Here is a 17004-nt window from a genome sequence, read left to right on the forward strand (position 1 = left end):
ATCAGGGGCGGACTGGGATCATAATTCAGGCCGGGCATTAGATACCAAGCAGGCCAGGCCAATACGGGCCGACGCGCGTGCCAAAAATGTGGGCCGTTTGAAGCCCAATTTGGGTCGTTTGAAGCCAGATTTGGGCCGTTTGAAGCCCAATTTGGGCCATTTGAAGCCCAATTTGGGTCGTTTGAAGCCAGATTTGGGCCGTTTGAAGCCCAATTTGAGCCGTTTGAAGCCAGATTTGGGTCGTTTGAAGCCCTGAAGTCTTTCTGCTGCACTCCGTAGTCACTCCTTATTTCCACTTTTCAAAAAAAAACTTAAACAACTTCTCTTAAAAGAGCACAGTACCTGATTTCTTTACCCCTGTATCTTATTGATTGATTTAATTTGTTAAGCCGCTGGTGCACCTGTTTGCTTTTTCTTTTCTTTTCCTTCTTTTTATTATTATTATTATTATTATTTTTTTCTTCTTTTTATATATATATTTTTTTTAAACTTTTTATTGTTTTAAAAATATTGTCCTGATTGTGTTTTTTTTTCATTATTAGTTTTTAATTTGTTTTTAAATAAGGTGAGACTCTATAAGCCCTTCCGGGTTTCTTTCCCTCACCTGCACAATTTCTTTGTATTAAGATACTTGTACTATCTGTTATTCTTTTTTTTTTTCTCTGTGCAAATAAACAATAAACAATAAACAAATAAACAATAGATTTGGGTCGTTTGAAGCCCAATTTGGGCCGTTTGAAGCCCAATTTGGGCTGAGTCCAATTTTACAATGAGATGCACCCACTTTAACCCTGAAATGTAATTATTACTTGACTAACTAATAAAGTAATAAAACCACTAGTAAACCAGTAGGCGGCGCCTGGCCTGCTGTTCAGTGAGTGGCCTGACTGCGGGCACAAAAAAAAAAAAAAAAAATGCAGGCCAGGCCAGGCCCCCGGGCATTTGCCCGACGTGCCCGATTATGCAGTCCGCGCCTGACTGTGATCCAGCTCCCATGCAGGTGTGAATGTGTGTGACTGAGTGTGACCTTGTGCTCAATCAGCCTTTTCTGGATAAATACTGTATAGTCCATGTTTTACCTTCCCTAGTCCTCATGGGCTCGCATTCTAAACGACAGTATGGTCATATTTTGGGAAAATACTCAAATAATAATATGAATTATACTCTGCTCAGTCACATTTCCAGAACTAAAGTGTACCTGGAAACAGGAAAGCTATTTAATAATATGACGAGTATAAATAATGTATATAAAATGTTCCCCTTTTGAATCAGGCTGTATAATGTGACTTTTAAATAATCATGGTGTAGTTAATTATTAGTTATTTGCATCTATTAGATTTTATTCAAATAATCATAATCATAAAATCTATGTATTCAAAATCCCTAGAATCTAAATAAATCTGTTTTTTCTGAGATTAATTAAACTGAATCAGTTAAAAATTATGAATATGGTTTAAATATGGCTAGCTGTAATTCAAATAGTTAAAATATAGGCATTTGGTTCAGATATGCATTCATTCGAATCTTTTAACATTTATGAATATGGTTCAAATATGGCTAGCTGTGATTCAAATAGCTAGAATCTAGTCATTTTGGATACATTTTCAGAAGTGTACATCGTCCAGAGGTGGCAGTAATTCACCACCTGCCATAAAACTCAAGAGAAGAAGACATTGTGACACAGTATCTTACTGTAATATGTTTAGTGAAATCCTGTAAAATGTGTATACAGCATATTTACTGTAATTAATCTCTCCTGTAAATCAACTTGTATTTGAACAGTATCTTACTGTAATATGTTTAGTAAAATACTGTAAAATGTGTATACAGTATAATTACTGTAATTAATCTCTACTGTAAATCAACTTGTAATTGAACAGTATCTTACTGTAATATGTTTAGTAAGATACTGTAAAGTGTGTATAAAGTATAATTACTGTGATTAATCTCTACTGTAAATCCACTTGTACTTTGAACAGTATCTTACTGTAATATGTTTAGTAAGATACTGTAAAATGAGTATACAGTATATTTACTGTAATTCATCGATACTGTAAATCCATTTGTAATTTGAACAGTATCTTACTGTAATATGTTTAGTAAGATACTGTAAAATATGTATACTATATATTTACTGTAATTCATCTATACGGTAAATCCATTTGTACACACTTAAAACAGATGTCAGAAAATGACACAAAAAATGTGTTGTGTAATGACTGACGATGATGTCATCAGTGATGACAGTGATGATGTCATCATAGCACTAGGGTGAAAAACGGCTAGAAGACAAACGTTTTGGAGAATATAGCCCGATTTCAACACTGTTTGAATGTATGGGTTTTTAGGTTTTTTTGTGGGGTTGTGTTAGGAGCACGTTTCATGCGATTTGGAACTTTTGAAGTACTTGGTGTTTTTTTTTTTGTTTTTTTATTTCATTCCGATAGACAATTAGACGAGGAATCCAACGCAACCAGCCGCGACTCTCTACGACGTTTCCTTCCCGAGATACAGCCATTTAAAGTTTTTTGGTCAAACATGGGAACTTTAGGGTCCCTTTTCGACCACTTCCCGTTGTCAGAGAGACTCGAGCAAGGGCTCATTCGAACCGTCTTGAAAAAGTACGTCGGGTGAAACTTTTTTATTTCCCGGTCAGACTTCTGGTTAGGGAGGAAATCGCGATTTCATGTAAATCTACATATGTGCCCTAAAGTACCCTAAAGAAGCGTTTTTTCGGGAAGGGGCGGGGCACTCGCGACGTACTTTTCGACGAGGAATCCAACGGTGTCAGTCCCATTTCTGTGCGACCTTCCGTTCCGGAGATATATATATATATATATATATATTTTTTTACTAAGTGTTTGAGCCACATTCCTGAGGGGATGTGATAGGAGTGCGTTTCATTTGGAGTCGACTGGTACTATCCTTGAAAACCATTTTTACATAGGAAAAGTACTCTACTCTAACGATGCGTAATTTGGTCGAGAAGTGCTTTTTGTGTTGCCAGTAGGTGGCGCTATGACTATGCACTTGCCCTCCATCAGGTCCCCCTCTCATATAAATGGGAGCTAGGGCTCTGTCTGTCTGTCTGTGTCTCTCTGTTTCTCTGTCCCACTGTGATGTAATACATCCCACTCTGACATCATCAGTGATGTCATAAATGCCACTGTGACATCATCAGTGATGTCATAAATCCCTCATAATACCACTGACATCATAAGTGATGTCATAAATCACACTGTGACATCAGTGATGTCATCAATCCCAGTGATGTCATAAATCATACTGTGACATCATCAGTGATGTCATAAATCCCTCATAATACCACTGACATCATAAGTGATGTCATAAATCACACTGTGACATCAGTGATGTCATCAATCCCAGTGATGTCATAAATCCCACTGTGACATCATCAGTGATGTCATAAATGCCACTGTGACATTATCAGTGTGTCATAAATCCCACTGATGAAATCCCACTGTGACATCATAAGTGATGTCATAAATCCACTGTGGCATCATCAGTGATGTCATAAATGCCACTGTGACATCATCAGTGATGTCATAAATCCCCCATAATACCACTGACATTGTAGAAAAGGGTCCATAATGGCCCACCACTAGGCCTGTTCTTGGGGCAATTGACGCCCACGAACCAACGCGGCAACGACGTAATGACGATGACACCGCCGTGACATCATCAATGATGACGTCAGAGTTCACCTGTTAGGTCATCGGCGATGTCAGGCGGTCTGGGCTGACTGTGATGGCAGATGGGACTTTACGGGGTCACCGATGATGTCATAGCTCCCTGGACGCTGTGACATCACCAACGAGGGTGTATATAACAAGGTGTTCTGTGACGCTGTATTCTTCCTTCCTCTTCTTCATAATGTCTTCCCTTCCCACGACCGAATCAGAGGACCGACACCTCAGTTCTGATCGATCACTGGCTGCCTTACAACCAGCCAGGTCCCGGTCACTGGCTGCCTTACAACCAGCCAGGTCCTGGTCACGAGTGGTATTCCTTCAACCGCGTCCGAGGACCGACATCTCTGTGGTTCTACGATCCAGCACACTTCACACATCACCCGAGGCAAGCACACAAGCTTCCTCACAGACATCATAAGTGATGTCATAAATCACACTGTGACATCAGTGATGTCATCAATCCCAGTGATGTCATAAATCATACTGTGACATCATCATTGATGTCATAAATCCCTCATAAATCTCACTGATGAAATCCCACTGTGACATCATGAGTGATGTCATACACCCACTGTGACATTATCAGTGTGTCATAAATCCCACTGATGAAATCCCACTGTGACATCATCAGTGATGTCATAACTCCCACTGTGACATCGTCAGTGATGTCATAAATCTGTTGTTGCGCGGCGCAGCCATCTTGGATTTTTGAGGTTGGGGCTGCTGAGGCTCCTACGAGTTTGGAATGGGAAATACCAGCTCTGGTGACGTCATCGTCCCAGCTCATGACCTTTGAACCGTAAAGTCGTAATTACCAGTTCCCAGTTATAAAGGAATGTTGGTTCTACTTCTAGCCTCTCTGCACACTGATTATTTTGGGAAGATGTAAATCTAACACAATTTATGTCTGTCGTATAACAATGAAATCTATGTTCTTATCTCTACATGGTAAATCTTAATACCTCAATTAAACAGCATTGTTCAAAATACAAGATATTGTGCATTATTTCCTTTAGGGTGTGCATGTATATAATGTTAGTCACTTTTTATAGATTTACATACACACTCTTTAAGCCATATTTTATTGAATTTAGTTGGACTAATCCACTACTTGTCTTCCCTTCAAAATAAAATAAACAAGTTAAGTTTTTCGCTTTTCAGAATTGTTTTAAATATCTATGTCAAAGTATAGTTTCGGTTAAAGTTTAGTAGAATGATCCCAATGAACATGTGTGCTTATGTTGTCTCATATTCCCCCGTTTTTACCATTTCCGAAAGTTACAAACAAACTGCGCTTTTATTTTGAAGCGGTCATTGCAAAACCCTTGAACAGACCAGGAAGTTTCAGATTTGCGCCTTTCAGGCTGCTGCAGCAACGGGTACCACTGCAGGAGGGCTATTTCTGTAAATTTAAAGTTTTTCCCAGCATTGCAGTCTCCCCAGGAACTCACTAACAAGGTAAGAATAATGCTGTAACGTTAGGTCATGTTCCATCATATCTGGTTAGCCCTACATTTCTGTTTTTAGCTAACTTTAGCATGGCGCTAATGTTAGCTGCCTATTAGCTACTTGTCCACTGTCATATCATGCCCTCAGTGTTGTGGTCCTCCACAGTCCACACAATCGTTCTCCCCACTCATCAATGAAACTGTGAGGTGAGCATTGAGCAGTCAGAGTCGTTAGTAGTTACTTAATTAGCGCATATTGATATGCAAATTAGCGCGTAACGTTGTTCAACATTACTCCCCCCAGAAGAGCTAAATGCTGCACTGTCTGATCAAAGTAGGCAAACCATGGCATGCTAATTTGGCAGTAAGGGGGCTCTGCTAACTGTTAAATCGTTGTTGTATAGGAAAAGATAGCATGTCTATCACTAGACAATAGACATAGCCAGTGGAGAGCGTGCGCATGCGTTTGATTCCCCCCCTTACCGTGCAGCTTAGCTAAAACATTCCATAACAATTGTGCATTTTGTGATAAAAGCATATAATTTGGTAGACACAATTCTGAGTATCTCATTTTAAATTTTGGATGACTGTTGTAATGTCATTAGTCAGTTTTAACCATACATATTGTCTCATTAGGGTAAATACTGTATAATTATGTAGAGATTTTGTCAAATATTTGTGCTGTTATGTTTATTTTTTTTAGCTTAGTCACTCACCTCTACACTAGCTTCCACATTGCTGCCACTTTTCTTGAAATATAGTTGAAGCTTGCTTCACCCAAAATGATATTTACATAAAAAGACTATATCCACAATGCTAATTATTTTTAGAGAACTGCATCTTGACCTGGATAAATCATATGGAATACAGTGTTTTGCTAAATATAGTTTACCTGTGATAGTGGTGGTAAAAACTAAAGCTGGAAATATACTTCGGCAATCACCTCAACTTGGTCCTATACACTCGAATGTCAGCTTGATGAGGGCTCACAGGGGAGTCCCCAGCAAAATGAGTAATTATATGATTTCACTAGCATTTCAATAATTAGAAGTTAGCCCAAGGAAATAATGTAGTACATATACTTGGTAATAGCTTTCACTCTCTCCTGTTATCTCCCCATCTATATTATATTATACTTGCACTGTTCACGTCAGCTGCGTCGAGTCACATTTTCGAGGAGCTGCATGCAGGCTGCGTAGTACAAGTAGCCAACTAACTTGCTATGCAAACTATGCCTATAATAACTAACAGCATTTCATTTTCACATGTTTGAAAAGGGGATTGATGCTCCACTACTAATGACGGCCATGAATCGCTGATGAAGCCATCAAGAAACCTCCGTATATGCAACGAAGGTAAGGAGACAGGTTTAATTAATTGTCACTGGCTTTTAGAGAGGCTTGCACCAGGCTACTTTTTAATTAACTTTTTTGAAGACTTATCGAATGTATCTGTAAAGCAGGCAGGCTTTTAGTCAAGTCTGCTGACCGTTTCCAGGCTCCCTCTCTCTCCAGACACAGCGGAGATCCTGTTTGTGTCCCAGGTCTACATCGCTGTTCAGGTAAGTTTCCAAGACATTGGCAGACGCAGTGGAAGTGGTCCCTGGGAAATATTGTTTGGTATGTAGTGGTACTTGGATGTAAAATGGCTTTTAATCTGACCGGAAGTCTTATTGTTGTCGGATTAGCGGAAGCGACTAGTGAAAGTGAAGTTGTTATTCCCGACTGGTAGAGTGAAGTTGGCTCCGTCTATCACATGGATTTGTTATTCCTTTTCCCAACTCCTAAGCGACAGGGTCAGGACAAGCTACAGGACAAGCACGGTCATCTAAAGTGTGGGAGTATTTTAGACCGAGACCCTGCTCTGTAACGTTCAACTCCGCACATTGGAAAAGACGTAAACGTAATGTTATGTACACAGTCATGGAGCGCGCGTCCTGTTGCGACAGACAGCACCAAATCAGTCCTGTTTTAACCATGGTTTTAACACACTTTTTGATCATGCATATTAGGATTATCAACACTTGGAACGCGTTTTAGTGTAGGCTCTTGATTTATCTGTTGTCTGTTATAATGCCTGGGAGTGAGCGAGCGCAGGCCAACGGATAAACTGAGAATCCACTATGATTACTCACTATGGCAAAATGATGTTGAATCTTAGTTGTTAGGTCTTTGTTTGTAATGTTAGTTTCTAATTATAGTGCCTGTCATCTCTTCTTCTCTCTGTCTCCTGCCTCCAATATCTCTCTCCAGATTGTTTCAGCATTTAATGTCAGCTGACCTCCATGTCCCTGCAGTCAGCCCACTGACCTGCTGTCTGTGACCTGACCTGCTGCTGCCTGCGAGCTGACAGCACACACAGTGAGTATATAGTTTTAAATTTCAAATGTTTCCAATTGTTCATTGAGACAATTAGATGTGATCCCTCTCCTCATGTAATTTATATGCCCCCTTCTCTTCTCTGTCTCCATCTTCTAATATCTCTTTCCATATTGCTCCAACATAGAATGATGTCAGCAGACTTCCCTGTCCCTGCAGCCACCCCACTGACCTGACCTCTTCCAGTCTGTGATCTGTGAACTGGGTACTTAATTTATACCTAAGCACATGCTCACAAATGACATTCTCAACCTAAAGCATGTTTGAAAACAACCCCTCTAAACTAAACGTTCACTAAATGTTCACTAAAATCTTTATTTCTGATGACCTGATAAAGGTTTTCCGTGCCAAAGGAGGATCTGCAGGAAAGACAATCGGCACCATAATGGCACAGACAGCTAATGTAAGTGTTTTTTTTCTACTTCTTCACCACCCCCTCATTCCTTCTCCTCCTGTCTTTTCTAGAAAAAAATGGATTTGCAAGCCAACAGTGATTTTATCTTCGTTAAAATTGGCGAAGCGGGCGGTGGTTTGTATCACGATTGTGATGTCGTTAGTGATGTCACTTGAGCAATTGTGATGTAATTCTTTGGGATGTTGTTGTGTGCTTGTTTCAGAATCAAGTCATATACACAAAACAGGATTGTGTCCTGAGGGTCCTTAGTGTCTACCTCAATGAAGACCTGGATACACTGGTCAAAGAATATGTGGTAAGTGTACATCAACTCTGTCTCTCTCCGCAGCTAATCTCACATAATCCTGGACCAATCAGCCTGTGTCATTTATGCGTGACCTCTTTTCATTTCAGTGATCACAGCACAGCCACATTGCATTGACTGTCTGCATGTCATGTCTGTATGCATGTCTGTCTGCGGAATCCTCACTGTGACTGGTAGGGGCGCAGGTAGTTACAGTGGAGCCGCTCGGTTGGAAACACCGATAAGGTTAGCAAGCTACGTAGCTTGAAAGTTATTAGCAGTTGTGTTGAAAAGCAGTCTTGGCAATTTGAGGGACCAGCCTGTGAGTCCAAGTGGGTGTTTGTGCCAGGTGAAATGACATTATCTCCAGGCATTCCTGAGATATTGTGTTCATGGGAATGGGACAGACATGAGGTCCCAGTGACCTTGGCGTTTGACCACCAAAATCTATTCAGTTCATCCTTCAGTCCAAGGGGGCGTTTGTGCCAAATAATAATAATTCCCTCAAGTCAAACGGTGGAAGTGCTGTCACTTTTAGGGAGGACCTGAGGAGCCTGGGACAGAGAGAGCAGTCTGCTGCTCAGCTCGACAGGAGGAGGAGGTCCTGACACCTTGTGAATACCATTCTGCCAGTAAGAGGAAGGTGAGGCCAGAGACACTTAATAGTTCACATAAAAGCAGTAGTAGGTATTCACATTTTTTTTTTAACTATTTTCATTCCTTCTTAACACGTTCACTGCCATTGACGAGATATCTCGTCTTACAAAATCCAACGGTTGACTGCCAATGACGAGATATCTCGTCTTAAAAAAAAAAAACGTCTCCTATAAAAATATTGGAGCCAGCGAACATGTACAACCCATTCCACCGACCCACTAAGTGGCGACAGTGCTCTCCACACTAGAAAAAGCAGAGCCAAAACTGCAGGGGAACGCGCGAGGAAACCATTCTCTCATACTGTAAAATGGATTGGCGAAAACGCTTTCGCTTTCGCGCATTATCGCGCTGGGAGCTGGCGGTGGGGGATTGCAAATTTGCATAATAGATTATGGGTGAAACACACTTTGAAACACCAGCAGAAAGCGCAGAATCGCACGCAGCTTCATTCCAGCTGAGCTCAACCGAAAACCCAGAAACATACGAGCCTCATTCTCATACTGTAGGCGAAAACGCTTTCACGCTGGTGCACACGGGCGCACAACGGTGGGGGGTTCCAAAAATAGACTGGGTGGAAAACACACTTTGAAACACGCAGCATAAAGCCTAGAATCGCACAAAGCTTCATCAAAGCTCTCAAACCCAAGAAACGAGTGAGCCCCATCCACACTCGCCGCCAGGGAGGGAGGCTGCTCAAACTCGCAGCAGCAGCAGCAGCAGCAGCAGCAGTAGAAACCCGCTTGTGACAAACGCTGCTGAAAGCCACCAGACACGCCCACGGAGGGAGGAGTTTGAAGGAGAGGGCGTTCAGAACTATATTGTTTAGATGTCTGATCTCTCACTGATGCCAAAAATAAATGGTTAAAGTGACTGTTCTGCCTGTTTGATTGAATTTCACAAAACTGCGATTATCTCAGCTTTCAGTCTCAGACGCTGAAACCATGCTGTACTCAACGGCTAATATCTACATAACTACTAACTCTACAAACTAACTCTTTTAGACAGAGAAAGCACACATTCTATTAGTACTTTTGTGAACTTTGTGTTCACAAAGTCCAAGCAGAAAATAATCCTCGGCTCTTGTAAAATGAGCCAGAATCCTCAAAAAAAACCTCTGGCAGAAGCTACCTACAGTAAAAAAAAAAAGGCTGGCAGTGAATGTGTTAAAAAGGAGGACTCCTGGTCATCTGATGAGGAAAACAGTGATGTGGAGCATACATCTGTAAGTTTTATGACCCTGCGTAATTGTTCATGGTGTTTAAGAACTAGCAAGGCATATTTTTAAATCATGTCTGTATCCTTTAGAAACCTATCTTTCTCGATGCGTATTTTACCCCAGATAAAAAAAAACATTTAATGACTTACATGCCAAGCCAGATCATTGAAAATATATTATGAAATATTAATCTTTTTTTTTTTTACTAGAATGTGGAGGACTATCTGAATATGAACTGGAGCGCCTGGAGAACATCAGACAGAACCAAGCCTTCCTGTCATCCGTCAAATTATTGCAGGTAGGTAAACGTGGAGGTAAATGTTAAATGGTTGAATAATCAAATATTTCATCAATGATGTAGTTAACTCATTGAGTGCCAGTGCCAGAGTTTCAGAGCGTTTCAGTGATTTCTCGAGGCCCACAGAATATTGTGTGATATTACTATGTAAACACTGAACACGCACAAAGAACGATGAGACTCTATTCTATCATCTGCAAAAAAAAGTTTATTGATCCTATTTTCCGTTCTTTAGTTATGAGCCGGAGAAGATAGCTTGATTCATCCAAAAACAGCAATTTTTTTCTAGAAGCTGAGATGATGGGCCTTTTGTGAAATTAAACATTTCAAGCACATCACTGACTCTGAAGCTAATCTTTTCTAATGTAGTCACACCTCAAAAATAATTTCCTTCAATAAAACAGTGAAGGCCAGGGAATTTTGTTTGGCAGAATAATATTTTTTAGCTACAACCAGCAGCGCTGGCCCCTGCGTGCGCTGCTGGTTGCAGATTCTTGCTGGTCTTGATTTGCTGCTGGTGGGCATCGGATATTCTGGCTTGCGTTTGTCAATCCTGTCCTGCTGCCTGGGTCTGTCTGGGTGTTGTGTGCTGCTCTGCGTGCCAAACCCCCCCCCCCCACCCCCGCCCCGCCTCAACTGCACACTCCTCCTCCGTGTCTGTGGTGGCTCTCTGCTGAGTTTGCTGTGCGCACAGTGAAGGGTGCGCGACATCCAGCTTTTTTACAGCGTTCTGCGTGTGTTTGTCACCGGCTCCCATGCTTCCAGTTGAGAATAATAACAACTCCACGGCTGATCATGCAGATGTGCTGTCGCAACCGACACGGAGCGGCTCAATTGTGGGAGCAGATTGGCTGCTGCAGGCACAGCTGCAGTAACGTTATGCTTCATGCATATCGATGCATACGGATGCGATGCGATTTCCGTTTCCCCAACGACTTATTCTCTGTTTTTCTCTGCCTTTCTGTTAACCTGGAGAGCACTGTCGCCACCTAAGGGTTCTGTAAAATAGGTTAGACACATTCAATAGCTCCAATATTGTAAGAGGCGATGTAAGAGGCTTAGATCGCCATCCCCCCGTCAAAAAACGCAATTGACGAACATGTCCGTCCTTGGCACTCTACGTTACTATTTGAAATGACGAACATGTTCGTCCATGGCACTCAATGAGTTAAAGGGAAACTAAACCGAAAAAATAAATGCTGATTTATTTTGCACATGATCTCACACATCTGTAAACCATTTTGCAGGCATTCATTTATTTGGACAGTTATTGCGTTGATTTGAGATAAGTTGATGCCAGTGATGTCATCAGAAAGCACTACATCATTGGGTTGTATTAATTATAATTATTTTCATGACATCACTGGCATCAACTTAACTCAAATCAACTTTCAATAACTGTCGAGCTAAATGAATGGCTGCAAAAATAAATCGGCATTGTTTTTCAGTGAAGTGCCCCTTAAACAAGGACAATGCCATCCTCCTCCAAAGCGCCCTTTAACACTTGGTGACCAACATCTTCCTATTTGCATACATGACACAAGAAAAATGTTTGTGCTTGTTTTTGCATGCACCTGAATGTGCTTTTCCAAATAAGGATGTGTGCAGTGCACTCAATTCACCACATGACTAGTGTCATAGCTTCGATGTCCATGAATAGATCCAACCCTGTAGTTTAGAGCCGCAGCACCGTCTTTTGGTGAGTCAGCCCATGAGATATATGGGCGGTTTTACCCCACTCGCGCGCCAGCCGTTTAACATTTTGTGGGCCTTCCCAGACATGCGGACTGTCTCTATAGTACATATTTCATTGCACTATATGTTTTCAATTTCAATGTGTACTTTGCAATTTGCACTATATTACATTTATTACATGCAAGTACATTGATGCCAGAAATAAATGTGCTGCTACATGCTCTAAACTTTAAAGTTCATGAAAATTTTATTTTTGAGTGAATTATCATCATTAATTGTCTTTATTTTTATTTGGCACATGCTTAAAACAACTTGAAGCTAAATTTAGAAGCTGATGATAGCTAAATCAGAGCGATTGAGTAATTGTGCGATATGATCCGATTAGTCGACTAATCGTTAAAAATAATCGGTGACTAGTCGACTATCAAAATAATCGCTTATGGCAGCCCTAATATACATATCCCAGCAGCCATATAATGTAGTTAACTACTGTGTTCTGTCCCACATTCAACTTAAAAAAAATCTGTATACATGTAAAGTAAAAAAACAAAGTAGTGTCTTCCTTGATGTCACTGTAACACTACTTTTCGTTATGTCAGGTCAAAGGCTGCTGTGAGAGAAGTGCTGCCTCCTCGCAAGTCCTCACATCGTCACTCTGAACCCCGAGGAGTACCAACCAATGAACATGTAAGTGTCTTGACAGCAATGGCTGACTTAAATTTAATATGCACCAATAACATTCTTTCTTTCACTAAACTGAAAAGTATTGTCCTATGAACTAAGTTGACCCATTACTTTAAATTAATAACAATACAATTTAATTTTTACATTGTATACTAAAGTATATATATATGTGTGTATGTATAGACGGTTTTAACTTGACAACAAAAACATTCTAAATGGGACCCCCGCTCACTTCCTGTTGCAGTGTTTGCTATGGACATGAAAGCAAAAAAAACATTCAAGTGCAGGATTGACCATTCCGTGAAAACCGTCTATACAGCTGAGCGGCGAAAACAAAAGTAACAATGTTGAGTGAATATTTCTGCAGTTTGCCGAATGCTGAGAAAAAGGAAGTGCTGTGGGGTTGCGCTCTGGTGAAAACAGTCTATATATTATATATGTATATATTATATATATATATATATAATGTTTCACTTCATGTTCATGAATGCCTCTCCATTCCTCAGGTTTAGCATAATTTTCTTTCTTTCTTCCTAATTTTTCTTTATCCCTCACATGAAGGAGCCTCCCGGCCCTCTGCCCATGGTTCCAGGGAACATGGACGAGGGCAGTCAGATACCCCCACAGATGCTCTGCTCTGAGGTGGGAGTCAGCCTTCTACTTTGAGTTGTCAGCATTCTACTTTCAGTTGTGTGAGGTGGTGACTTTAAATCATTTTATTTTTCAGGCTTTTTGGATGTGGTCATAATTCAAGGTCACTGACCTCAACGTTCATCCCATTCTCGTGAATGCAATTTCTCAGCCTTGAGGGGATTTCTTAAAATTTTGCACAAACTTCCACTTTGACTCAAGGATGAACTGAACAGATCTTGGTGGTCAAAGGTTAAGGTCACTGTGATCTCATGTCTGTCCCATTCTCGTGAACGCTCTATCTCAGGAATGCCTGGAGGGAATTATATTACATCTGGCACAAACATCCACTTGGACTCATGGATGAACTGGTTAGATTTTAGTGATCAAAGGCCAATGTCACTGTGACCTCACAAAACACAATTTTGGCCATAACTCAATATTTTGTATGTTAATTATGGCAAAATGGTCTATTATGAAGTAATAACATGTTATATCCACAGGTGTAATGGTCAACTTCACTTTGACAATGTTTTGCTTACCACTGTAGCTGGGAAAAATTATCTTGGGTCATTCTACAAAGACTGGAAATGGGGTCACCTTTGCAGACACCAAAAATCCTTTAAGTTGACCTAATAATCACATTAGTCCACCCTGTGCACTTCCTCTTCCTGGATGACAGCCAGGACAGGGAGTGTGGCGTCCTGTTCCTCTGGTAGCTCATTAGTTTAGCTTATATTGAGCTTCAGGTGATGTGACAAGGCTCTATATTAGTCCTATGTACTCCTCTAAGTGAAATGGCATGTTTCTTGCTGCACATTATTCACTGGTATCAGGTAAAAGTCAATGGAGGCATAAAACCATGAGGCGAGGGGAGGTACGGTGGTGCAGTGGTAAGCACTATCGCCTCACAGCTCGAAGGTCGTGGGTTCGATTCCCACCTGGGACGATGTGACCGCTGAAGGAATGCGTGCCCGTCCGCATGTCCTCGAGTGCCCACTGCCCGGGTGGGGTCGTCTAAAGGGCCTTTCTGTGTGGAGTTTGCATGTTCTCCCCGTGCCTCCCAGGGGTTTCCTTCATATAGGAACCCCCTTCACAAAAAAATTGCAATATCCTGGTTGCTAATGTGGTTCCTCCTCTGGTCGTTAAGGGCGCCTGGTCAGAGGGAGGGGAACTGGTTGGAATAGCGTGAACCTCCCACGTGCTATGTCCTACCGGTGAAGCTTCCTCTGTTAGGTGAAAATAAGCGGCTGGCTGACTGCCCATGTCTCGGAGGAAGCATGGAGCCAGTCTCGGCTCTCCCCAGATCGGCAGAGGATGGACTAGCAACCAGAATTGAGAAATCAAGCGAGCACTAATGGGGGATAAAATGGGATAAAAAATCAGGGAAAAAAAGATAACAAACAAACCATGAGGCGGGTAATTCAAGTTATTGTCAGATTGGATATTGACCATAGTTCCATGACTGTATTGTAGGTAGAGATAACTATAATTTTACATTATCTGATTGTGTTCACTTCTTGCAAATTAAATAATGGTTGAAGTTTAACAATTTGCTGGGGACCCCTTGGAACGCCCTCAAGGATCCCCGGACCCCACACTGAGAACCACTGTTCTAAACTGTTGAGTGCTCTAATCAGTTTTTTAATGTTTCATTTTTTTTTATGTGAGGTTCTGACAAATTCCTTTTGTCCATTATTTTGTATTTGAATGATTCTATATCTGTAATGTCAGTTTTTCTGACATTACAGAACATTACAAAACATTCTGAATGTCACAATGTGACCAGCTTTGGGAGACAGCTCATTGTTCTCTGTTTATCCTCCAGGAAATCCAATCTACAGAGGCGAAGGCGAACATCAAAGACACAACAATGGGCATCTACGCCATTCGGGTGAGGGGTGCAGGTCCTGGAGATGAGCAGTTTGCAGATGTTGGTGTTGTACTCGAAGGCGTGGAAGTTCTCCAGAACCTTCCGAGTGTCACCCATGGCTGCATGATACTTTTTGGATTGATTTATGCACTGAACCTACAGTACCCACTGCCCCTGAAGTGCACATTTGAAGTGTTCCAGAAAATCCTGATGGGACTGGACCCCTCCAAGCTTTCCCCAAAGGTCCAAGCACTTAAAATCAAGATGTATAGTCATTGACTAATTGGCCTGATACACTGTCTCACCCTTAGATGTGTCATGGATTTGGGACATGCCTTTTTTGAGGGGGCGGACTGATTTATGCTCTGCATACTGCATATTTGAAGTGTCTGGACACAACTGACTACTGGACTCTCAATTTGAACACTTGTTTGGCATTTTGGATGCTGCATCTTGGTTCTCGCGCGAGACCAGTGCTTTCCTACAGAGCCGCCAGCTATTGGCCGTGATCGGCAAGCTGCGTGATCACTGGACAGGTGATCAATGATGCCCGAAACAGTCCTTTTTCATATATTTTACTCTAAAAAAATTTACTCTAAACATGTGATTAAAATTCACCCCTCCCCGTACAGTTGTCATATGCTGTAAACTCTGGCATTTTAACATGGGGTGAATGGGACAGATTTGCTTCTGCAGCCAGTCTCAAGTGACCATTTGAGCAACTGGCCTCGATGCTACGCCTGCCCCCTCGCGTACAGCATTTTACTTAAAATTACTACTTAGAAGTCTGAATACTGAAAGTTAAGAAGCTTTCTCTATGGAAAATGTGTCAAAGTGGTTGACCTGCTGTGAATATCAGTTACCAGTTACCTTCGATGTTCAACTTGTGTGTGAAAGGTATGTTTACATTTGTTTTGTGTAACAAGCAGCGAAGTGTTATGGCACAGCTTTTCACCTGAGCCTTGTGACAAGTGTTTTGAATCTACAGTAAATGGAGAGCACTTTGCCTTTATAGGGCTTATTTTCTTTATTAAGATTTATTTGTTGCCTATGTGTGAAAAATGTTTTGGATCCCAATTGCAAAATTGGATACCAGGAATGCAGCACTTTATTAACCTTGTATTTTCTTATTGGGATTTTCCCAGAGGCATTTTTTGTAAAAAAATAATTGTGCATTTTACAGGGTCAATAATAAAATAAATTGTTAAATATTTAATTAAGGTGGTCTGACGGTTCTTTTTTGGGAAATTAGAAATATCAGGTTATACATTTAATATACATTTGGTATATTAATAGAAAGTACATACATTCTATGTATTTTGATTTATGATATATGATAAATATATCAACCTGCATTTTGCATTTAGGACAGATTATGTTTATGAAATACTATTACATAAATTCTATGTATTTTGATTTATGGTATATGATAAATATATCAACCTGCATTTTGTATTTAGGACAGATTATGTTTATGAAATACTATTACATAAATCTTAGTTATACTTATTTCATTTATATTTGACTTATAGGCATATGCATTACATAAAGTGTATTAGTTTGTTTATATAAAATCTATGTAATCCAAATGCATACTCGCATTTACATAAAATCTATGTAATCCAAATGCATAGGAACTTGTTAGGCACGTTTACATAAAATATATGTAATCCAAATTCATGTGAATTTGACATGCAATCAAATTACATAAATC

General features: G+C 40.6%; 1 protein-coding gene and 1 long non-coding RNA gene across 2 annotated transcripts; both read left to right on the forward strand.

Moving 5' to 3' along the window:
• Positions 1-6673: 6673 nt before the first annotated feature.
• Positions 6674-7942, forward strand: LOC310770958. Its single transcript, XR_014552367.1, has 4 exons — positions 6674-6722; positions 7414-7521; positions 7667-7744; positions 7877-7942. It is a non-coding gene; the product is annotated as an uncharacterized lncRNA (long non-coding RNA).
• Positions 7943-8210: 268 nt separating this feature from the next.
• On the forward strand, positions 8211-16496 carry LOC310770957 (uncharacterized protein). The gene is made up of 6 exons (XM_083663651.1): positions 8211-8249; positions 8776-8880; positions 10320-10408; positions 12703-12790; positions 13349-13429; positions 15246-16496. The coding sequence occupies exons 3-6, from the start codon at positions 10341-10343 to the stop codon at positions 15567-15569; spliced, it is 561 nt and encodes a 186-aa protein (XP_083519777.1). The 5' UTR covers positions 8211-8249; positions 8776-8880; positions 10320-10340; the 3' UTR covers positions 15570-16496.
• Positions 16497-17004: the final 508 nt, after the last annotated feature.

Source organism: Poromitra crassiceps (genome assembly GCF_964638095.1).
Source record: "Poromitra crassiceps genome assembly, contig: HAP1_SCAFFOLD_278, whole genome shotgun sequence".
In the NCBI taxonomy this organism is placed as follows: Eukaryota; Metazoa; Chordata; class Actinopteri; order Beryciformes; family Melamphaidae; genus Poromitra; species Poromitra crassiceps.

Bases quoted from the DNA above. Each gene is read 5' to 3' on its own strand.
- LOC310770957 (XM_083663651.1), top strand. From the start codon at position 10,341: ATGAACTGGAGCGCCTGGAGAACATCAGACAGAACCAAGCCTTCCTGT. The intron at 10,409-12,702 runs GTAGGTAAACGT...TCGTTATGTCAG, and splicing joins CATCCGTCAAATTATTGCAG to GTCAAAGGCTGCTGTGAGAG. The intron at 13,430-15,245 runs GTGGGAGTCAGC...TTTATCCTCCAG, and splicing joins CACAGATGCTCTGCTCTGAG to GAAATCCAATCTACAGAGGC.